Source organism: Rhyacophila brunnea, unplaced genomic scaffold (assembly GCF_057557595.1).
Source record: "Rhyacophila brunnea isolate RB1 unplaced genomic scaffold, BYU_Rbru_1.0 scaffold_2, whole genome shotgun sequence".
In the NCBI taxonomy this organism is placed as follows: Eukaryota; Metazoa; Arthropoda; class Insecta; order Trichoptera; family Rhyacophilidae; genus Rhyacophila; species Rhyacophila brunnea.
The window spans coordinates 22,471,677-22,497,704 of NW_028232859.1; the positions used below are offsets into that span (position 1 = coordinate 22,471,677).

The window sequence follows — 26,028 nt, forward strand, 5'->3', positions numbered from 1 at the left end:
GAGTAATATTTTTTTATGTGTATGCATCCTATTATCAGTGACTAGATGTGGGTACATATTGACCTTTCACGCTAATCTCGTCTGACATTTCTTATCGAAAAGAATGTACCTACTCCGTATGATAAAAGAAAATATAAACAATAAATACGTTTATGTGATAAAAACGTTAATTATTGTTGTCTTTACATAAATGGCGCAGTGTTCGTGACATGTTAGTATGTATTTATAGATAACACATAAAGTAATCTTAATAAGTGACACGCAGCCAACATGGAAAGAAATTTCATGAATCACAATATACAATTTCAAAGACCGCTTGTGCAGGATATTTACATTATTATCACAGATGTGCATAAATAAATAAACGACTGTTTGTTGCATATCAACTGGAATAAGGCCGCGATAGCAGATATCTGCGTCGAGTAAGAAAAATAGCTTTTAATAATATAATAATAACTATGCATCACTGACTCGGAGTGCCTGTTGGAGAGAGGTAAGCGATGGGTAATCGAAAGAAGTACACACTTTTTGACAGCCAGCCAGTTTTGCCATATTTTTCTATGCTGATTATAGTACGAAGCGGTAAAAATTATAGTATTTCTAAAAAATATTAGTGTATATAAATTATAGTATTTTGGTATATTTGGCGTAAAATTATAGTATTTTACATTTTTCGCGAAATCAAAATTATAGTATTGTACTATAATTATAGTACGGTTGGCATCACTGCAGCCAGCCATACTTGCGGCACTTGCGGGTTCAATACATTTTTGTTTCATCTTCAGAATTTTACTGATTAATGAGCAATCGCTCAGGCGCATGCGTATTTTTTAAAATATTGTAATTAGTATTTCTTACTTAAGTAATACTAATATAGATACTTATAGATACCTGGTATTTTCATACGAATTCAATTAAATGCAATATATTACTATAATATTTGATTGAATTTAATAAATGATTTTAAATACTGTGTGAAAATTTCATTTGAAGAGTGGAACAGACGAGTTTCTATCAAAACGTATCGAACAGAGAAATGAGACCGCCATCGAACTACGTATTAGAGATTAGGCTGATTTGTATAAAAATGCTCGTGTTATAAGTCTGTTTTTGTGGTAATATTAGGCTGGGATGATTAATAGATTTAACTATAATTAAACAGATGTGCCTGTTTTAAATGAGGACAAATGTAATGCCGGGTCCACACTGGCAACATGTCGCGCGACAACCTCGTTAAATTTTACAATAAGTATGATAATTATCGTAAAATTTCTTAAGCAATTATGATAATTATCGTAAAATTTAACGAAGTTGTCGCGCGACATGTTGCCAGTGTGGACCCGGCATTAGAATTACATTTAGCACCATTAGCGGTCAATAAATTTATAATGTCAATGTAAATCTTAAAAGTTGAACAATTGTTTGTTACCGAGTCTTTGCCACTGGTATTATTAAGATGAGCGCTAAATAGCCGCTAAGTAAGGCGTATTTGCCACATTCTGCAGACACATACATGCATAGATATCTACCTAATTGTTAAAGAAATTATGATTAAAACAAAAACACCTCCATTAACTCACACCTGCTTGATACTCTGGAATCGCTGTCCAACATTGAAAATTTTGTCTATAATTAAACCTTACCATTGTTCTGAGGAAGTTTTATAACCTGTAAATACTATTCGTATAATATAAACCTGAACGTAACGTAGGTGGGTGTAACTCGGTTCCCCAATTCACTAGGGTGCTTCAAATGCTTATGGCAAGGTAAAGAAAGTCTTAGGGGCTGTTTGTAGATTATTCAGACAGTCTGAAACGTACCTTCCCTCAGTGAAAGAATAAATTTAAGAAATACAGGCTTGAACCAAAGTACCACATAAAATAAAAGATGACATAAAATGATTGCTTTATTTTTATTAGGATACTTCTCCGTTTGTAATAATTTACAATATAGGATTATTGTAAGTATTATTTAATAGGCAGAGCGAGATTTATATTAAAAATCTGCTTCCTTTTATCGCAGGCATTTCAATATTTTAATTTATCGGAACACCGTTAACTTTCTCACTCCCTAAGTAAACTTATCGTGATGATAAAGTTGAATGCCTGTTAAATAATAATTATTTTTGTGCCAATCGCAACAGTTTAGAATAATTTACCTAATAATAATAATGAATGTGGACACATTTTAATTTCCCGTATATAAACGTGAATAGCACTACATATTGCATACATTAAACGTTTACGTAGGTCGAACTTTACTATATTTATGAAACAAAAATGTTTTGTATAAATGTCAAAATTGTAGAATTAACAAAAACTTTTTTTATAAAACCATGGAAAGAACATGATTCTTTTTTAAATTTTCTAGGTGGAAAGTCATTATTGTTAAAAAAAAAAAAAAAAAAAACTATTATTACATGGAGCTTTATACGTAATCTTTTATTATATTAAGTTAGTATTTGACAGGTATTAGGTACTTACAATACCTAAATAATATAATGTAAATATAAAAAGATAGGTATGACAACCATAATAATGATAATAACAGCATTGTTATTTCATCATTTTAATTGAGAAAATTCTTGGTGGAAAGATAATATTGTATTAATTAAAATAAAACACAATATTATACAACACTTAGTCCTGACTCGTTTCATCCGTTTCAATATTACCTACTTAGGTAAATTCCCATCGGATACAAAAATACTTTAAAAAATATATAGATATACATATTTTAAGTCAATATGAATTAATACTAATAGATAAGTAGTAAAATAAAATAATTATCTGTTCAAAAATCGTTGAGTGTAGGTATTATAATATAATATAACATGTATAGGTATACCCACAGTGTTTTATTTTAATTAATGACAAGTACATTAATAAAATTATTCTAATTATGAATCGTACCTCTTACCTCTTATTGTATTCTATACGACATATTTCCGACATTCTATGAATGCTAACCATCATCTTGTACCATACCGAACGGAAGAAATCAGACAGAATAACATTTCTTTAATCGAATCCGATGGGAATAGCTGGTGCATAATGGTAGCCGTCATGTGATTCACCAGCCCCTCGGTGTGTTTTGGGGGGCCGCGGCGCGCCATGTGCCACGCTCCGGCCGATCGATAAGGCGCCGGCAGCGTCGCTTTTCCGACGCCCGAATATCTACAGGCCCACAGGCAGCCACGGCCGAGATTAATCAAATGGAAGAAAGAAAGAGTGTCGCGACGATAAATGTGTCACTGCACCAATTGAAATGTTCAAATGATTGACTTGGGTTATCTGTTGCATTTGGGCGCGAATAGGTAGGTAGTGAGTATGTTTCCTTCGTATGCTACGACAATTTATTTATAACATTCAAATACCGAATACATTTGGGTAGCCTTGAACTTATACTACAAGGAACCTTATGAACTTTTATTATTACAGCAGTAAAAATGGTAGTCACAGTGAAATGTTAGTAGGCGCATTTGCAAGATGGTGGACATTGTTTATAGTCGCTACAAATTAATCTGCAATGAAAAATGGCTTCAATATTTTCGGCACAAAAGAACGTCTTGGAAGATATATTATTATAATACTTTTAAGGTACTCGTAATATGTATTTAAAAAAAATGCATTCAAATAAAATTGTAAATAGGAGTTACACGTAAATGGTAAGTATTACATTTTGCCGTAGCACATCTCACCGTGAGCTGTCTTACCGGAAAGAGATGGCCGTATAGTATTGAGATAAAAACATAACGCGTTGTTAGTTGAGAATTGCAGGCAGTAATGTTCCAATTCTATTAGATTTATCTGATAACAACACTGTCATTAATATCAGATATTTAATAGGTACGACTTTATACTGAGTTGTAAGCACTTAAGTAAGCACCTACCAGAATTTTATATAAATATATACCATATGATTTCTTATTTACTTAACAATCTATTTTGTTCTGTCATTCTCTTACTCTGATGTTTTTACGTAGTTTTAATTTTTTTTATTCAGACGTAAATTTGATTTAAACACAGCTCACGGTGAACTGTGATACGTCCAAATGCATACGTAGAAATATGTACAGTAAATAATATACAATATGGAGACACAAACACACGTGTAAATATTTTAAAATAATATGGATTTACCGGGAAAGCGAGATGGTAGGAAACTGGTAATGTGCCGTCGATAAACTGGGACGGAAATAGAGAACTATAATATCGTGTACCTTCCGTCGCAAATAAGCTTTTATAGACTCCCATTTCACTCCATATAAGTTTACAGAGTCCATTTAATTTAAAGACGTATTGTTTGTTAGATCCGTTATACTCTATAGTCGGCTATAGTAATAATACTTTATCTATGAAATGCATAAAAATTCATACTTCTTGTAAATATATCCGCTAGGTATATTGTTTGACAAATGCGTTGTTTCGTTAGTCATTTTTTAATACAACAAGTTTAGTAATATATTATACCTACATATTGCATTTGTTCGCATTGCTTCTGCATATTATAAGGTTTGTGTGTAATTTGTGGATAGCTACTCGATTGTGCCTTCATTGAAAAGTTTGAATTTGGTGATCGTTTGTGTTAAAAATATAATGAAGTTATGATTAAGTCGTTTTGTTGTGTTTCTTAGAGCGGCCATCTTTATAAAATACGAAGCCGTTGGTCATGGATTCGAACCAGCGGCTGTGTATTTGATCCAGTGCAAGAATTCAGAGGTTGGGTGAATAGCTAACAACTACTAGTTATGGTTTCAAAAATCCGTTGATACAACGTCTTCCCTGTGGAGGGCCTATATGTATTTAGCTTATTAGAATTGAATATAAGTTTATAATTATAAATTATTAGCAAGTGCAAGTAGTTACATCTAAAAAATATTGGAGAAATTCCACGACGTCGGTTAGTAATCGAAGTATAGTAATAGTTACCTACTTTTAATTAAGAAACAAAAATCGATTGCCAAAGTAGCTTGATTTGGAAGAACGCTGATGAGTAGGTATTAAAATTGACTAATAGTTAAAATTTGTCGCAATTAGTATGTCACGCCGTAGCAGATTGGTTAAATGCGACGGATGGGGCGTAAACCCGGGAGATACGGGGTTCGATTCCCCGTCGGGGTTACTTACCTTTTTTTAAAAAAGATTTTTTCTATTGGTTATATATAATATACTCTCTCAGAAAGTGTTTTTCAAAATTATATAATGTTGGATATAATAGTAGTTTACTTTTTTATCACGAGCAGTGATTGCCATGTGGCCATGTTGAATTAGGCACATTTGTTGCTGAAAGACCATCATTCTGTTTCTGTGATCTGACATTCTTGTATTATTAACTGCTTGGGATGGGATGTATTCACATGGAGATTAAGTCATCAAGCCCATGAGTACGCATCGTACTCATATTTATCGATTTCCTTATAATATATAAGTAACATGGCAATTTCCTGTGGAGATTCGAGGTATTATTCGTAACACACGTAACCCATTTCATATTCTAATCCCTAAGGAAATATGATGAAAATAAAATGAGTTAGCCCACATATTATACCTATCTTAGGCAATTACATACATCAAACCTTATGCCTCTTGCTAGGTCTGAAAAATTCTACCAATCATTGGCGGAGCAATATGTCGATCATCCGCGAATCCGTCGAATATTGATGTGTATCTGGAGAATTGGCTGCACGTGTCTGAAACAATCCTACGCAGCCTGCGATAATTGAAACAGGTGTGCAAAATTGTATTTCAGTTTTATCGCTACGTTTTACCACGTCAAGTATTGCATTAACCATTACAGCTATATAATACACTTACATCTATTCGAGCACTAAACATACGAAGTCGGAATGAGGTACTTATTAATTACCTACATGAGCAATATAAAGGGTTATATAATGTGAAAAAAAGCACTGAGTATATTATTTAACTGCATGTATCGTAGAAAATCGCAATAGCCTTAAATTCCCAGAGTTCCATACTAAATACAAAAATAATTACAAGATAAAAAGAACTTTTTATATACCACGTTCTTTAATTTTCTGTTGAATCATATAAACTTTCTCATATAAAATTCTATGTACTAAGGCAATTGTCAACAAATCATTTTTTTGCTATTTTGCAACAAACAAATATAGAATACTGAAATGTCATTTTGGTTTCCATATGCACGTATATATTAATAATTTAGTTGCTAGGACCACCCCCTTAGCATTCAATAATAGTGGATTTGATTACGAATTTCTTCCGAAATAACTTTTCATACAAAACAGAATTAACTGAAAATGAATTCAATTCTACTTAAAGATGGCTAAAAGTATTAAAAGAATGCATTGGCATCGTGTTCTGATATATTCTAAAAGTTTCAAATGTCTAGCTAGTCGGGAAGTTAGTTAAAAATCGTTTGCAAGATTTGTACTGAATAAACAACCCCCGGACAAACAAGAATACGAGCTAAGAAAAACGTGGTACTAAAATATAATGCTTTCAATAATTTTCAAATTTTAATGTTTTTAAACTAGTCACATTAAGTAGTTTTAATCCGTATTTAGGCAATTAACTAATTGAGAATTTCCGCTATTAACTATATGACACAAAACTGAACAATCTAATCTATACAATCTGAGTTTAGACAAATTTAAAAGTCGGTAGCAAAGTATAAGCAGGAGCGTAGAAACGAATCGATTTGTAAACAGCTGTTCGCAGTCACGAGATGTTTTGGATTTATGTTGAACAGCGCAATTCCGGAATAAGGAAAGCGAATCGCTGTTATTCGATCTTAATTAACCTCTGCATCGTGTTCTCGGTAAGTTTTATTACAAGGGAAACAGCAACCATACGACGCTAGTTTCAAATGAATGCTTCGCCAACATTATTAATGAGAATACTGCCACAAATAGTGTAGGTACAAGCCAACGCGAACAGTATTCACCTTTTCTCAATTAATGAGGAAATGATTAAAACTAGAATGGTCATACATTGGGAAATATTGCAATATCTAGTCAGATAAAAACAGAAGACTTCAGAGTAGTTTTTGCAAAATAATAAGTGGGTACATATCTCATATGTAATAAGATAGTAATATATAGGTACGTAGTGAGATATATTTCTTGAATTTGATTGACCGAACTATATAAATGTACATAGGTATACCTAATGCCGTCAAAAAAGCGTCAAATCATTTTTTCCAAAGTTGGAATATTTAAAATTTAAATGACAACGCATTGGACTATTTATGTTAGCCAGTATTTTCAGAGAAATAGAAAGTATTTTGTTTATTTAATAAAATAACTTAATAATACATATCGATCAATAAATACATTCACTATTTTGAAATTAATTATATTAAAGTAGTTGTTTTGAGTTGTGTTAAAAATATTCAACCCCCGCAGTGTGAACAGTAAACACGAACTATTTTTAATGCATAACATAGTAAATATGTGCCGTGAAATGGGGTAAGATTAGATTAGAGTGATTAGACCAATGCTATTTTCAAAACTTTTTGCACCCAATTATTGTTTTTGTTTTACTCCAAATTTTGTCAGTTAGTCCACTATATAAATTTATGTTCATTGGTTATTGTTTTTCAAGAAAATATTACATTATTTATAATATCAAACATGTTTGGTATCATTATTATCTTTCGATACGGGATGATACATAATATATAATTGAAGCACCTAGTTTCAAAAGCCCCTAAAACGGTTTTTGAAAATTTTGAGTTATGATGGCCAAAGATTAAGCTTTAAAAAACACCAAAAACCGTCAATACGTATGGTCAAAAATTAGGGTAAATTTCAAAACCCGCTAAAATGGTTGGTTGTGCTTTTCAAATACCCCTAAAATGGAAAGCCAAAATACTCTTTAGAATATAACGAATTAAAAAATAAATACATAAAGTTCACAGATTTAATAGATGAGTTTTTTCATTTTTCTCAAAACAACCTAAAATCGTTATTCTCATTTTTCTCATAACTACTTAAAATCATTTAGGGGCTTTTGAAACTAGGCGCCTCAATTTATATTGCGCTTCTGTTTCTTGCATTGTGTTAAGTAATTTGAGTGAGATGTATTTGAAATTGATGCCACTTTAATGCTGTCGAGTTAAACAACTAAACGCTCGCGAAACTGCAATCATAATAAGTATGTATGTATATCCCATTAATTAAATTGGCATATATGGGTGGTAGAAATCCATTGAATTGGAAGAATTTCAAGATTAAAGTGTAGCCCAAAACAGTAAGTTGTCAATGACGAGTCTGTTATTTTTCTGTTCTTCTCTTACCAATATTAAATTATTTTAATACCAACAGAAATTAGTATACATTGCTGCCTATGCTATAATTATTATCTATTGCTACCGAATCAGCGCGACTTCACAATGAAAAGTATGCTAACGAATTGAATTATTGTCATGCTCAGTTCGTTAAAGTTACAGTAAAAAAAAGCTCCACGCTTTATACCTACATCATCTTTTAACATATCAAGACGTATTATTAAAACGACCTCAATCAATGCGAAGGATTTTGCCAATAAACACAAAGCACGCAAGCAAAACATTTAAGCTTGCCATAAATAATCTTCAGAAGATATTTTTATGAAGTTAGCATGTTCCGTAGTCAAAAACGATACGTGGTAAGAATCCATCGAACAACATTCCGAAGGAGAAAATATTTTCCGTTCATGCAATTTGCCAATTATTGAGATATTTTGTTAACAGTCACGTTCGATAAAGCACAACAATATTATACACTTAGAAATCTACGATATAGTTGTAAAATTAATAGCATTGTTACATAAACGTTTTAATGGTAGGTAAGTACCAGTATTAATCTCATTATTATATATTTAAAGGAAATAATCGTAGTCTAGAAAGATTCGCCTTAATGTCTAAAACCTGTGTTTTCCAATATTTTCTTATAATAATCCAATGACTCTCATGCTACCCTTGTCCTCGAATTTTTGTCCGCATAGAAGCATTTAATCGACTGTTGACAGGTTTGCAAATGTTATAAATCATCCCAAGATCAATGAATGTAGTCGCAATTCGCAATGATACATTGATCCAGGCATATATCCATTAATAATGGATTCAAATCGCGTGAATATCGTCTGCATATTGCCACAAATTACACGACACTCACAAAGTTAGCGTCGACCGTAAAAATATCGCTGGGATTCATATTAATCAACCGATGCATTCAGAGTCGACACTATATCGTAGGACGTAAGTGAACACATAAGTATGTATAAGACATGCGAATAAGATCAAGTAGCAGCATTACGTGAACCGATATAGCACTGCCTGTCCCAACGTTGCTAAATTGGCGTTTTTTGCCAGATCTCTATCATTTTTGATTAGGCTGCCTTACAAAAGTCGCATATAAAATTTTAGGCGTTAAATCTAGCGTTTTTCGATACCTAAAACCGCTTAAAACTTCTCAAAATAAACATGGAATAGTACAATATATTTGCTTGAAAATTAACATATTGGTCTATTGAGTCGCATATAAAATTTTAGGCGTTAAATCTAGCGTTTTTCGATACCTAAAACCGCTTAAAACTTCTCAAAATAAACATGGAATAGTACAATATATTTGCTTGAAAATTAACATATTGGTCTATTGTACCTTCTATCTGATAAATAAAATAAATGCTGCATACAAAATGACGACTACATGTCTTACATGCATTAATTTTTAATATGACTTACATATTTAATTTGTTGTACAATACGAAATTTTTCATCGATCTTGGTTTTCAGAAACAATGTTAATAATTATGTCATATTTTTTAAAATACTAATTTTAATTACCAAAATACAGTTTTTGAATCGAGCTAAAATCTAGCATTATTTTTCCTAATTTATTTTCTTACCTCTGGTTATTTTTTGTTAAATTGACAACACTGGCATGTCCCATTTGCAGAAGCAACTAAAAGTTTAGGATATTCGTACGACGCTTAGAGAGTAGGTATTACATTGGTAAAAGCCGGTCTTACAATCAAGGAAACGCAGTACAATTTACATTTTTTTTGCGCTAGCAACCAAGTATTTGATATTCACTAAAAATGTTGGCTATTCCATACATCCTAGTGATCCAAATCAGCGTAAAAGGGTTTTAATGCTGCGCTCTACGGTACTTACCTCATCTCTAAACAAGGTTTTTATGCGTTTGAAAGCTTTCGCTGAGCAAAAAAGCATTAGGGGTGGTCGCAAATAATCATGCGAGGGGGAGGCTAAAACGACGTGTCGAGTGATCGATGACCAAGAGGATGCTGGGAGTGTATACGCATAGTCTTATACAAACTAGAATAGGGCACCGGTGTAGTAAAAAGCTAGAAAATGAAGAGAGGTTAAAGCTCACGCGGACCCAAATAAATTAGGACGTCCAAAGTGTCAGCGATTTTACGAGACACGAGTTAGGACACATTATTGGATTCAGACTGAAGACGACCTATCCATAACAGCTGACTTGTCAAAAAGAAGGGTTTATTGAATGTAAATAATTTATAGCATCACCATTATCGTGTTAATGTTGGATGGGTAAAAAGATCGTGGCTAGGCGATGCGCGGATTGTGCAAATGACGCGAGCCGAACGAAATATAATTTGTCATATAAATCCAACATGCGTCCATTTAATGTTCTATAAGTAACAATAATAATATATTCATTGACATGTTTTCTTTTTCAAGTAAATGGGTAACGTTTTTTAGTCATCTTTACACTATTTAAGATTTAATACCCCCGTCGCCATCACAAAACAAATTGACTTGTTCACAGCTCGACCTTCGCTCTCCGATTGCCAGCGAGTCAAATTCGTCGCACCTATAGTTGAAAATTATTTGCCGTTTCACTGAAGTACTGTCTTAATTAAAAAATAGTAGGTACTGGGATAATTTATTCAAACGCCGTTTCGGTGTGTTTAAAATTTTAAAAAAATCGTTAGTGGTAGGTACATACAATATGGTGCAAAATGATTACGGTGCCAACGGTAAATTTCAACAGTGGTGGCAGAATCGTATTTGTCACAGCTGATTTATTTGGTCACATAGGTATATTATATTATTAAGGTGATACATCAGTGAAACGGCAAATAATTTTCAACTATAGGCCCGACGAAATTTTGGACTCGCTGCCATTCGGAGAGAGAACGTCGAGCTGGAAACACGTCAATTTGTTTCGTGATGGCGACGGGCGTATTAATTCTTAAATCGTGTAAAGATGACTAAACACGTTACCCATTTACTTTAAAAAGAAAACATGTCAATGAATATATTATTATTGTTACTGATAGAACAATAAACATTAAATGGACACATGTTGGATTTATATGACAAATTATATTTCATTTGACATGCGTCATTTGCACCCGCGACCCGCAATCCGCGCATCGCCTAGCCACGATCTTTTTAGACCGTGTCTCAACTGACGTATAGCCTTAAGTGAAATATCTAACTTATGCTAGTTTTGTACAATGTACCTATATTGGAATCGGTTTTCATATTATGATACAATAGTACAATGGTACTCGTATCAATTATATTAATTAGAACAAATAATATTGTATCGTAGCTAATCTAAACCTACTAATATTGACAAATTGGGAAAAATAGCCACGTAGGTTCTAACGTTAGTATACTAATCCACATTTCGAACGAATTATCAATATACCTATCAGAGCAAATACAATATGTATCTAGTCATGTTCCTAATATTATTAAATCATAAATAATTCGCCGTTTAGATGCTGGACTGGAAAGCACGTCGTTGAGTGTGCATTTACAATATAAATAAGGACGTTCACTCCCAATTCACAACATTATTATCTATGTCATCTCTGAGAAGGTAATTGAACATTATTCTTTCGGTCGTCTAATTGACAGATACTAGTCTCTGAAGTCGGTTGCGGATTCGATCTCGTGGTCGACAAAAAATAGGTTATCAATGTGTGTTTTTGGTGCATTGCAAACTTCAAGTAGATACCCATTAGGTAGGGCAAACGAATAACAACAATAATTCTTCGTGTAAATAATATTTCAATATAACGTCCACGCTGTGTAGACGTAGGTCGTAGACGAACTTATTAATAATAATATACTGGAATCTCAAATTTATTTATTGTGTTTATAATATCTATGACACTGCAGCAGATCCTATTTGATATTCCGTGCATACTTCAGCCAGTATAGACAAGACAAGGCACATGTTTATTCTCGGTTGTCTGGTACAAGTCTGTGTCTCCAGACCCGCCCTTCAAAATGTGTTCTTCGATGTTTTTTATGTGTACGGAGTCAACGCCTTTCGTGTGAGGCAGGCTGTGTATCCGGTCAAAACGGTTACCCTCGTGAGTCATTGCGTGTCATATTCCCAAAATAAATTTAATATGTTAAAACGTATTGTACCTATGCTCGTACTCATAGGTTTTTTTTAATAAAGTCTGAGGCTTTAATAAACAAACTTTATATTATGAGAAATGTGTGATATCACTGATATCTATTCGCCCAACCCGTTGAGCTCTCCCCCTGGATCAAACATATTGAAAATAACAGTATTTTTGACAGACGCGAGATTCGAGCTCACACCCACGGCTTCAGAATCAACTACCTCATCGAGGGGAAATATTATCTGTGATATTTGATCAATTTATTGATAAACACAGATCGATTGAAAACGAGGTAATTTTCCGTTATCAAAAAATAGCACCATGGCGTATTCTAACCTGCTTTTTCTTCACTTATGTGGCGAACTACTTTGTAGATTTTTTGTGTAGTACATTACGTTTATTTAATTTTAACTTAATCTGAGGGTAAAAGCAAAATTGGTAATTTTAACATACCTACATATTATAATATATTTTATATTTTACATTTTACAGAGCTTTGTGCGCTTCTTCGTTTGATTAATCCAAACGTTTGAAATGATGATAGTATTTGATATCTAGTTTTATAACAGTTACTATTATTGCAGATTCTTTTCTTTTGTATATATGGAGATATTAAATATTCAAACTTATCGAATAAAAAAAAATACTTTCGCACTTATTACAAATGAAAACAGATATATTATATTATTATAGATATGAATGAATCCCTCGAAGAATATGATATCACGATTATAATTTGTGAGAAACGATGAACGTAGGCTAACAAATTCGTTAGTTCCATTTTGATAATAATGAGAATTTCTCCGGCATATGGAAATGCATTAATGATTGGTAGTTAAATTTCGTTTCATTTATAGCATTTCAACACACTTTAATTGATTAAATTATTGCTTGTATGATCGCTGGAAATGAAAATTATTGGCCGTGGTAATAGCCTGTTAGCAAATGAATCGAAGCGTTTAGCATAAATTTTCACTGATCACAGAGATAGCAATCAATTTCTTTTTAATAAATTAACATACAACGCATAAATTGTGCAGGTAGCAGGTAAACGGGACGTGTGAACAAGAATATTGATAACAAAACATGCAGTAGGACGTGTGACTTTATCACTGATAAAATCGTATCAAAACCATTTTGATAACGACAATGGATTGAATATTCGCACGACGCCATGTATCACAATTCACTGACAGTCATAAGAATACTTAGATTTATATTTTCGCATAAAAATATACAGCGACGACAAACATATTTAGAGCAACATCAGCACAATAATATGTGTTAACCTGCAAAGCACTATCGTTAAGTAAGATACGACATGTTCACGCAAGGTTTGCTATTTTCCACTGCATGTTTTGTTTCAGCCCCGTTGAATTTTGTGATTTTCTATTCGGCAACAATAAGAGATAGTAGACAGAAAGAGAGGCGGGGGAGAAGAAAACTGTCATGATAGTGTCGATGGTTATTTGAGAGGATTGGTGTTGGGGCTCAACTAAGTTTAATGACTTATTTCCTATTATTTATCGATGAAAAGAATCATGTTTTGAAAAGTACTTTTCCAAATGTATAAAACGGTTTCGCTGTGCCATCATAGTTTTTTTTATTTAGGTACAATATAAATGTGGAAAACGACTAAAAAATTTTAATATTTAACATAGGTATTTATATTATTTTCTTTAAACTACTCAACTTAATTCCCGGAGTGGACACGCAGAGTCGCCCATGATATAATTGTATCGAAATGATATTCGTGTTTGAACATGTTCGAACATAGATATGTGCCTAAAGCTGACGGGGCCAGTTAAGTGAAATTACCAATTGTCCGTGGGTGCAAATCAGCATAAAAAATAGAAAAAAGATACTGAAAAGATAAAACTGTTGGAAAGTGACATAATGGTGATGAAGATAGTATGAAAAACTCAGTGAGTGTGGCATAAGAGATTCAAAAATGGACGAGAAGATGTGACGAATGACCCCAGAATTGAACATCAAAAAACAAAAATGACATAGACAGAGCGTGTGAGATACGATACGGTCCGACATACGATTAAGTGTGAAATTGAGAGCACTTTGAATGCGACGGTTAACAGTTTTATATGTATTTTTAATGGTGCATTCCGTGAAAAAACTGTACATTATGTTATAATAAATTGATGCCGATTGTTTTGATGAGCTTTCTACGTCTATATCTCTAATAATCTTGAAAGCCTACGAGCACAATACAATAAAATTTACCAAAAGGATTCGAAAGCGGTAAAGTAATTATTAGACAATATCTTTCATTCGATGGCAACTAAATAGAATGTATATTTTTTTTCAATTACATATGCCAAACTCTCCAATAACATAACGTAAATTACTATATGTTATGATTTTACCATCAAAGTAACGTTGAATCAACAGCTGGCCCTCATTACTTCTCCGTCAAATATTGGCCGAATACCAAACCATCCCGTCCGGCCTACATTTGTCAGGAGTTCACTTTTATTTGCCCATTATGTATATATTGTTGGCAATGAACATTAATCCAAACACAAATTAAGCAATATGATATCGTATCTAAGCACATAATGCAGTCGGGTATTGATTACTAGATAAAAATATATTAGATATATAGGCATTGTTAGGCACATCTTTTCAAAATATTATTATCTTCCAGGCAATTAATTATGAAAGAAATAACTTCGGATGAACCCTATTATAATCGACCCTTACCAAAAATTATATTTGCCCATTTTTTATTGATCAATAAAATATGTCGGGATGCGTTTAGCAATATCTGACAGGGCCAGTCGCGAATCATAACCACACACACTGCGCGATGGGTTAGGAAGAGTAAGATAGTAAGCAGCTTTTAGTATAAAGAGCTAAAACCCCGAAAATTGTGAGCCCCGACAAGTGAGGGTGCTACAACGGAACGAACACGAGGGGAAAGGTCCGCGCAGTCGTAAGGGCGAATCAGTTGGTGGGGCAAGTACATTTAGTCTATGGGGTGGTCTCACGTAGAATATGGTTCCCAAGTCTAATAATAATTATTCACATAAAGCCTAGGATGATGCGAATATAACTGACGGCCAAAAAAACGACCGTGACCTTTAATTTTCTTACAAACCCTGAAAAAGAAAGTAAGTTTTTATTTTTTGCAAATGAAAATGGCACTTACGTCAAACTGGAATTGCCAACAGCATTTTTTACAGGGGAACCGCAGAAGAAGATTCAACATCTTCGATCAGCAAAGTATCTACTATCTAATCGTAAGAGGCACTAGGACCCAACCGGATAAGGGAACTCTAAATATAGATAGGTGTTGATGAATTTGTTATTTTATTGTATCGATTTCGGAATACGGAAAATTGGAACGAAGAGCTAATAAAAAAAGCTATTGACTTTGATCTTGGACAGATTTTTTTTAGAAACAATATGGGCCTTGGATTATTTTTGCAAGGGATTTATGTTTCATTCATAATTGCGATCAGCAAATCCTGCAACAATTATGTGGCGGTAACAAATTAAAGGCAATTAATATACATAGGTTGAAGTACAGTAAATAAGTAAGTAGATATGAAACGAATTTACTATAAGTAGCTACAAGTTACTTATGTTTTTATTGAAGACTGGATAAATACGTAATAGCATTCTTGATCGAATAAAGCTAATTTGTAAATAGAAAAAATAGACCCTAGTGTTCTAACTCACATCTATGACGCAATTTAAAATCAAGTCAAGATGCGTATTTGATAGGAATTATCGGATTGCCATCTGACTATGGGTCGGAAAATCTCTCGCCCAGAACTCAGATTTGAGTTCCAAGATTTTTATATACGTGTATACAGGTGCGTATTTTTTCCAAATTGCGTACAATTTTGGTGCGAACTACTAAAACGTATCAAATAATGACAACATATAGAATAAAACATAATGTATTCAATCGATAAGAAATACCATACATACATAACAGATAAATATATCCATAATATTTTCTATGGACAATCATATTATTCACATTGAATATTATATACTTAATTTGAACCCAGAAAAATCAATGAATCAACCATATAACGCTTATCACTATTTGTATGAATGAATTACGGAAATGTGACCTAAAACAAAGGATTATTCTGTTGCTACAATATCAGATTGACCAAAAAAATCGTATTATTTATTCATAATAATAATGTTTATTTATCGGTCAGTTGTTTATATGGAACAAACAGCTGTTGAGAATCGCAGGGGTAGATGATCACCCCGTCGCTAGGCGAGAATAAAACAGCGGGGGTGGAAACTGGCAATGGGTACCTACCACCGCAGCGTAGCATAGTAGCGGCTCAGCAACTTTACTGACAGCAGCATCGCATGGGGAAACTATGGTATGGAGAGGGTGGCGCGAGCACGCGACCGGCAAACCACCGGCCTTCTATGAAAAACCATCAATTCCGACTGCGCCAACACAATAATGAATGCATTTCGACTGGTGAAATACGACTCCGCCATCGAAAGGATGCTATAAATTATTTGGATTGCATTTACTATTCGAATCACGGTTTTTTTAGATAGACATCTTACTACTTTTACAACTCAGTGGCAAAGCATGTATGTACGTACATAAGTCTGGCGCCACAAGTATGCGTATACATACGCTATAACGTGCATCTACCCTAACAATGTTTTTTATTCAACAACAAAAAATCAATCTACTTAATACTCAATCTTGGAAACTACCAACCGCATTAAAAAAGAAATGAATCATTATCAACCCATTTATAATATGATATATGTGTAAAATATCAGAAAAAATTACAATAAATTAACTAAAATTGCGAACAAATATTTCGATCATAGATTTCACTTGTAGTTTTGAAGGTTTAAAGGTCTCTATTTTTGATTTTGATTTGAATATATTATTATTATTACTCATATAACAATAAAGATAACATTAAATGGACGAATGTTGAATTTTTATGTCAAATTATGTTGTGTTCCTAACGCGTCGTTTGCACAATCTGCGCGTCGCGTAGTCACGATATTTTTAGACCATGCCTCAGCTGAAGTATAGCCTTAAATTATTATAAGTGAAATCAATTAATTAATCACTCTTCACCTGCCACCTTAATTTTTGACTATAAATAAATACGAAATAATAATAAATATGTATGTATAAATTTCCATTCATGATATAATTTTCAAAAATATGTGTACACGATAAGATAAGAAAACACCTGAATCCAAACTAGGCAGCAAATACGATATTGCAAAAGTTAATGTTTACACGACGATAGGAAATTATGCAGATATTGAATATGTATATCGTCATATTATACTTATTTTGACTATAATAAAAACTTATGAAACCATGTCAGTTCTGATCACTCCGATAAGCTGTGGATAAACTTGCAAATTATTACAATAATACAGAATTATTATAATTTAATATCGCCGATACAATTCAAAATAGTATTAAATAAAGTAAAACTGAGTAAATTTAATGTTGAAATGAGATGATAAGATATTTAACGTCGTTTATTGCATTGAATTGCTATACAAACAATAATTAACTGTAAGTATATTTTTGTAAATTGTCAGTGTGTATTTGCCAATGCGTAGAAGATGCCGAAAGGCGAAAACCAGGTCGCAAAAAATCATTCCATTCCAAAAAAATCCATCAAGTACTCTCGGTAAATAGTACCTATCATTTTTTTTGTTGTAGTAATAATATTTATAAAAAAATCAAAGGACACAAAAAGTGTAAATCAAAATTGTTTTTTTCGTAAAATGAAGCGGGGGAGGCGGGGATCTTGTAATTTTGCCATTAACACTGGTACGCTTGATAAAAAAATATAATCCACGAAACAACAGAAACTCACCGAACATGATTAATCCTTATAACTACAACACGTCGTTTCAACAACAACTTAATTGTTTACTTAATTAAACGTATCTCGTAATTTCATGCATGTGAGAGTATCACATTGTCTGCTCTAGTGGTCCATTAACCTCAGGAACAAAGGTGAAGTCGAGTCTCATCATCCCGTAATTCTGTAGATTAAGCGAGTACCAGCCCGACGGCAATTATTAGGCCGTATCATCATTCGTCATGGACCGAAAAACATAATGATATTCAAGGAATGCGCTACAAAGATACACTTATTAATTAACTACAAAAATATAAACTACTTACTAACTGCGAGCTAAATTCTTGAATGTCTATTGTAAGATGCAATTGGCTAATAATTATAATAATGGAAGCGAGAAATAAACAAGAACTGTCTTAGTATGGGAAAGGCAATTTTAAAATACTTATCTAGATAGCTCTTGAAAAAATCTTGCCTAGAGTAGGTAATAAAAAGTAACGGCATACGCATATTAGGTTTAAAAATTTAAATAATTACTGTAATGAGTGTGGCGGAATGAAAAAAATGCACACTAATCAAGGAACTCTAGAATTAGCTTCAAAATATTTTTTTTCAACTTTCCATCAAAAAATTAAAAATACTAAGTATTTATTTATAATGAAAAGTAAAATAGGCCATAGTTCTATATGTAAGTACAACTATCGATCAAAAACGTAATGTATGTTTTAAGTAATTCACAAATACATACACAATTTCAAACGTGGTGAATTTTAAAAACCACAAAAATATTGGATTAAACCGGTTTCACTATTGAGTATTGACTATACGATATTTTTAATACTGGTTCTACATAACTAATCTCTCTCAAAAATGGAATCGATGGACTTCAGAGTGTGAAGGTATCTAGTAAGTAGTAGACTTATGCATAGTGGTTGTCAGCCAACATTATTATGTAGTAGTTATCCTAGCCTCTGCTAATAGCTTGATAATTCTTATTCTACTACTAAAATACAAAAATCTGTAAGCATACATGGATCATTAAACGAGTATATTATTTATACTTAATTAATTATCCACGTTAATAAAATATATTTTTAACTTTAGAATAATTTCTTACTAAAGAATAATAAAGATACCACGCAAACGCGATGTATATTAATAAGCAGAGGAGTGAATTTACGGTCGAGCTGACTCTCGACTTTCCTCCTCGGAGAGTCCTCAAAGAGAGCAATAGCTGCGAATAAAATGTGAAGGGGTCGGACTTGAATCGCTCTTCCGTCCTCCTAACAAAAATAATAACGAAGTCAATATGCCAACTCGACACGCCATTGGAAATTCCATCTGACTGGAGAAAATAAACAAGCACCATGCACTAAATTGAATCGATCTAGATTCTGGATATAGAAAGAAAAAAATATATTTGTCATCCCTCTCTGGGTGTTGTTAGTGCCCAGTGTGATGTTAAAAAGAGGAATTGCTGTACATTAAATAGCAGACTAGGATTAGCATTATTAGAAACTAGAAACGGAGACTAGACGATATCCAAACATATAAACAATTGAGATATTAGCATGTAGTTAACTGTAGAGGTGGTATCGATAGATTTTTGTTTTTAATTTTTTATTTGTTTAAATTAATGTTAGCCACTCGTCATGTTGAGTTAATCAATGTTAAGTCTAAACACACCGTGAAAAAATAACATGTTGAATTTACCAGACCCGATATTCGAACCGGGGGACCCGCGACATTATAAGCATATGTTTACGAGTATTAGTAAACGTATACAAGAAAGATAAAATTTCTTTCACATTCAGCACAACACAATTCAAATTGTGTGTAGTTGACAGTTTACATATGATTATATTATAATTAAGTACTTAGTTACATTATGTATTTAACTTTAAAGTTTGCTAAAGAATAAAGTGTACAGAACTTGAATAATATGCCGATAGGCGAAACCCGATTCATATGGAATAGTACCTACTTAGTTATCAGAATTTAAGTTTAATCCACATCCTCGGTCGATAGATATTATTAGTTTAAACAAAAAGATTTCTGATTCATTTATTTTCCAGCAATTTTAATTGGAAATCGTCAAAGTAAACAGCGATTGGAAAACTGGTGGTTCGCAAAAATTTGGAAAAAATAGTAGTCGCTCCTAGCTTAATCGTTTTCGAATAAAAGGAAAGATAATGTTATATTTAATCGCTTGCTCCTGCATTTATCTATGAAAAGTTTATTACAATAAAATATTATTATCTTCAGTATTGTATTATTCATGGATATTATTCTTCCGTTTGGATACATAGCTATTACGTTTAATGGTTTAATGCTTAGTGTTGGAAAAAAACCAACACAATGGAGTAATAATATACCACAGGTAAGCACAAAAAGCTTTTCCTACGAGTACTACAAAGTACGGTCGATAAGCTTCCTCCGAGACGTCTGAAGCTTTGCAAAAAGATACGTCCTCGTCACTTGTTCGACGCGAGGAATGTGGCTACGGCTAAACTACTGAACATACCTACAAACTGTTTTAGCAATATTTTCACGCTATATTCATAATGGGAAGGTACAGCGAAACCATATAACTAATCTTTTTCTTCGACGTATTTCTTTTCTTTTAAATTTTAAAGGAAATACGTTTTAAGTGACAATGACCTTAACATGACTGTAATCGGATATAAAAAATATATCACATTACTGATTACAACTATGAGCGAAAGGAAAAAAGAAATAAATAATAAAAAATACTAATAAACTATTCATGAAAGCCAATATAAGACTTTATACTTACCTATATTATAATATAATGTGCATATTATGCAAACACCATCTTCAATCCAAAGGGGATCTAATATGGGCCTTCACATGGGTTGTATTAAAGGGTGATTATTTTACGAGAAATGGGTGTTGGCCGCTTGAACAACATATTAAGTACCTACATACCCTGGGTCCAAGCACCGAACCCGGAACCTACGACATTATAAGCTGACACGTTACCGCTCGGTCATCATGGGCGACCTATAAATAGATATAATATTTGTTGACATATTCTTCGAAGTTTTTTTTTCACGCTTAAGTACCCCTTTTATCTTTTGCACACTCAATTATTATTATAATGGTATTTACCACGAAAATATTATTAACTGCCAATAAAGGCAATAAATTTTCTTTTAAAAAATCTAGAATTACAAATTGTTAATATCAACGGCAAGCAATAACACGAATTTCTTTTTATTTTTATTATTACATACCTAGGTATATAAAAGACGTAAAAAAAATAACACTGTTGTATCTCCGTAGCTAATGCTTTTATTTCCACAGTATTTCAGTCGTCACGCACTGCGAAAACTTCGTTTATCTTTATGGACCAATTCGATTCCAAATGAAAAAAAAATGTTTAATAGGCAATTGTCAAAATTGTTTGTAATTCGATCGCTTCTTGCTTGACAGTCACGTTGTTATAGGTGACCGAAAACGAAATAGAAAGACGGGACACAGGGGAAAGGGGGGGGGGTTACAAATAAATGAAGTTTTACAAAATGTGGGGTTGTTTCCCGCCCTAATCAAAAACAACTCGAAGCTTTTGTAACACGAATTGACGTCATCAAGTAAATTTGAGGGTCTTTCACGGTCACCGCTATAAAACTTCAAAAAGAATGGTCTTTTCAACAACACGCCGCAAATATCATTCATTAACCTTATCCATAATATTTTCCTTTTAAATGTCAATGAGAAAATGTAAAACTTTTATACTTAATACCTATTGAAAGATATCTAAAAACACAATATTGAGAATACAAATGAAATCTTAAAAAGTGTTTTTACACATCACGTTTATAGACTGTTCTTTAAAAAAACTTACCGTGGAATCTGGTTGATCTATGAGTCTCTGTCTGAGAGCTAATCTCTCGAGACTGGCAAGCCTGCAGGATCCTCCCGCCAGATCGGCCCGGTCTCTAACCCCTGTTGTAGTAGAGATAGATAGGCCATTCCCCGCGTTGAAGGACGCCGAGGAATGCCTCGGCAGGGTAGGGGGAGGAACAGCCTTGGCCCTGCCCAAGAGCCCTCCGCCCATCGTGTACATGTAGCTGCCTGGAGAGCCGCTGCTCCCCAGACGACCGTTCACCCCGTTTCCGTTCATATCATCTCCGTCTCCTGACTCGGCAGGGGATCTGTCAGCCGAACGACGACAGTCTACGGTGCTGCACCACCCCGGAAGATCCAACGCTCCTCCGGCACTAAACTTTTTTCAAAAAATAAATCGCGAGAAAAGACAACAATCAAACGGTTACGCTGTATTTCATAAAGCACACAGAAATAATTAATTAATTAAAGAGCGGAACAAAAGTATCGCCGGCGATCAATCACCCCGCTTCACTTGTTTTCATGCGGCGCTTAATTCAGGGCGATGATTCACAAAGCTTTACAGAACGAGCTTTTTCGTATTCGAAACTTCGCAAGGAGCACTCACACTTTCGCACACTGCTCGCTCGGCCGTAAAAATAAACAAAGCCGGTTACTTTTTTATCTTACAAATCTGTTGCGTATGTTTCAATTACGCTAGTTTATAGCGTTCAACAAATAATTTTCGCGTGTTTGTTACTGTATCACCGTATTATCAGACAGATGGCTAATAAGCAATCGCGTGCTTTGGGCCCACGTCAGACGGAAGACGTTTTGATAGCACGCGGCTTTCTGATATCACACAGCGAGGAACGAATCAAGCGTGCAACCACGGCGAGCTCACTAGACAGTATGAGACAGCGGCGTGAAAACGAAACAGCTGCGATCGTCCTCTCACCCCGCCCCTCGCATTTGCAGAACCCCCAGCGGAGATCTGATAGTCGATCGAAGTGCACTGTGCAGTTGCATATAACGTCATACGCGGTACGGCAAGCTATAATAATAAATTACATATAAGGGTGCATACATGTAAATCACTATTATAAACATTTCCTTACATCCATATTCGTACGTGACTTAAGTCTTAATTATTACATACTGAAATAATTGTATTCACATTTGAAATACAAACGGTGTTTTGTTTCATGACCATCAATTAAAAATGTGTAGGCTAGAAAAAAAATACATTTGAAACCACATACACACTCAAATGATCGATGCCAGTCGTGTATCGTATAAACACAATCATTTTCGTGTCGTATAAAGATACACCTGTTATAAAAGTAATAAAATAAGTTTTTCTCATACACCCTACGCAATGGGAAATTGGATTGGTGTGTATATTGCCACCCGGGCGCCCGTTTTATTGCCGAGGGAGCCGGGATCGAATCTGGTGACGGTGCAAATTGGCTTTCTCGCTTTGTTGTATTGTTTTGTTAGACAACATTCACCAAAGGAGCGGAAACGGGAGCGCCGGCCATGATTAAACTGTCAAAATAGAAATAATGCACCATCACTGCTTCACACGAGCAACTACATACACTTAAAGAATTATTATCTGTCACAATACGAACAATGAAAATATTAACATTCCTGTAAATAAATTCACAGCTAAATTAGATACGTTGCAACACAAAACACGTAAGCACTGGAATAAACTGGGAAGACAAACGAATGTAGGTATTGTAGATAACTAAGAACTATAATCATATTATAGGTATTTATAATAAAATGAAAATGTAAGTAAAGGTAAGAAGCCGGATTTAACAATGCGTCTTTTACGTCACCACGGTCGTTTCTGAAACTAAAACCCGTCCCCACATTTACTTTCTCCGCTACTACATTCCCAGCACCCAAATAATTTAGTGTGTGTTCGATATCGCGTGGAGTTTTATTAACATTCGTGGCGGAAATGTATGTATGCTAGGAATTAATGAGAAACTATTACATACTTTCTTTTTTATTCTAGGACAAGAAATAAATTAATTTGAATTGTAAGTATACTTGTTTTGTATGTAATGAATACTGCTCTGGTGAGTTTTCTAATACACACAAATCATGTGACTCCCCCTCCCCACTAAAAAAACCCAAAAACAACGAGTAGCACAACTTTGTATGGAAAGGTGCATGTTGGGCATAACCCGAAAAGACTACAAAATAAACTAATGGCTAAGGAAGGACACATGACTAAGCGATGTGATAGAGGCAAGCTGATTAAATGGCAATAGGCAATAGTCTGTGGTACACATGGGGGATAAAAGGACCACAGGGCTGCCCTAAAACCCGCTGGTGCGACAAACTCATCAAATTCAGCGAATTACGAGACAAAGAAGAACTAGTGATTGAGAGAAGTGATACGAGGCTGATGACGATAATGGTAATGTACATAGATGGATAATTATGATACTACACATCTACAAAATACGTAGAAGTATGTAACTATTGTAAATATAAAATAGATATACATATACTTCAAGAGCATTAGCCTCTAACGGCAAATATTGGAGATAAAAACACATGATTAATGTAAACAAATAAAATCTTAATAAAAATACATTCCCACACTATTGCGACCTCTTGTCAATTCCATGCACATTTCAGTTCGTGCAATAATAAATTTATGTTGGTTTAGTGCATAACTATTCCATATTTTATGTTAAATGTATATTTATAGCAATTCTGCAATAAATAAATTTAATAATAATAATTACGAAGAGTTCAAACGTAAACAATAATCATTTTCCAGAGTAACGTACAAATAACTATTTTTCTTGTGAGAAATCACAGTAGATATTCGATTCCACTGTACAAGGAAGGGAGTTTCCATACCTTGTATCGTCAGTTACTTAGCAAAAATACAAATGATTATTAGTCCCCCCCCAACCCTAAGCACTCTCGTCAAGTCGCCGGCAACCAGGTTGACAGCAACCACGAGACATAATAAACAAACGTGGTTGCGATGACCAGCCACACTGGTTGCCGGAGACCAGTCGACAGTGCGTAAGAAGCATTATTGATTATTATTATTACACATGGCAACCCATTGTGAACAACACGTCTTATGAATCTGAAATGAAACCGAACCATATAAAATAAATATTAATAAGCCAATATAACATTGAATATTTTCAGAGTAAATAACAGTATCTGAATAATCACGATCTCCTTTTACGGCTTGCAAAACAATAGATGTTCAAATTACTGATATACTTTGCGATGAGTAAAGTAGAAATACAAGATGAAAGACATTTGCAAAATTGATTCAAGTTATTTGATCATTAACTTAATTCTTAAGTGAAAAATAAATGGGCCCTCGAAAACGAACCTACATGTTTTTTTTTCTTCAAAAAATCATTATTACGTCAACAGATTAATTTCATTGAAAACGCCACTTTCGTTGTAGTCACGGAGATCAATACATTTTAGCGTTAGTGTATTTTATCTACTCTTGTTAACATGTCCACTAATAATATATAGATTTTGTAAGTGTATCTGGTAAACGGCTAAGACAGAAATCGATACTGTGCGGTTTCACAAATGTTTTAGTACCTACATAATTATTAAAGTATTAATTCATGAAATCAGCTATCTAAAACTCGAATGCAAATAAAATTACATTGTCATTTTCAGTGTGAATAAGAATTAAAAAAAAATCAATTAAGATATAAGCGATATTTACGTGTCAAACTTTACAAAAAGAAAATAGGCAGGTACTTTCAATGAAATCTTTTTTTTACACTGAGAAATTTAAACGTAAATAATTACAAGATAAAAAGAACTTTTTATATACCACATTTTTAAATCTTCCGTTGAATCATATAAACTTGACAATTCTATGTATTAATTAATACTTTTTTTGTACTTGATAGAAATACTGAATAAAT

General features: G+C 33.5%; 1 protein-coding gene across 6 annotated transcripts in view; it reads right to left on the reverse strand.

Moving 5' to 3' along the window:
* Nucleotides 1-26,028, reverse strand: part of pnut (septin 7-like protein pnut) — a 185,731-nt gene that overhangs the window by 116,952 nt on the left and 42,751 nt on the right. For 3 of the 6 annotated variants that reach the window (XM_085946436.1, XM_085946435.1, XM_085946434.1), the window contains exon 1: nt 22,104-22,998. The exons of the other annotated variants lie outside the window; for them this stretch is intronic. In XM_085946436.1, coding sequence (XP_085802562.1) covers nt 22,104-22,382 — 279 coding nt within the window. In that variant the 5' untranslated portion in view covers nt 22,383-22,998. Of the gene's footprint in view, nt 1-22,103; nt 22,999-26,028 lie in introns of those variants that run through there. 6 annotated transcript variants of the gene reach the window in all.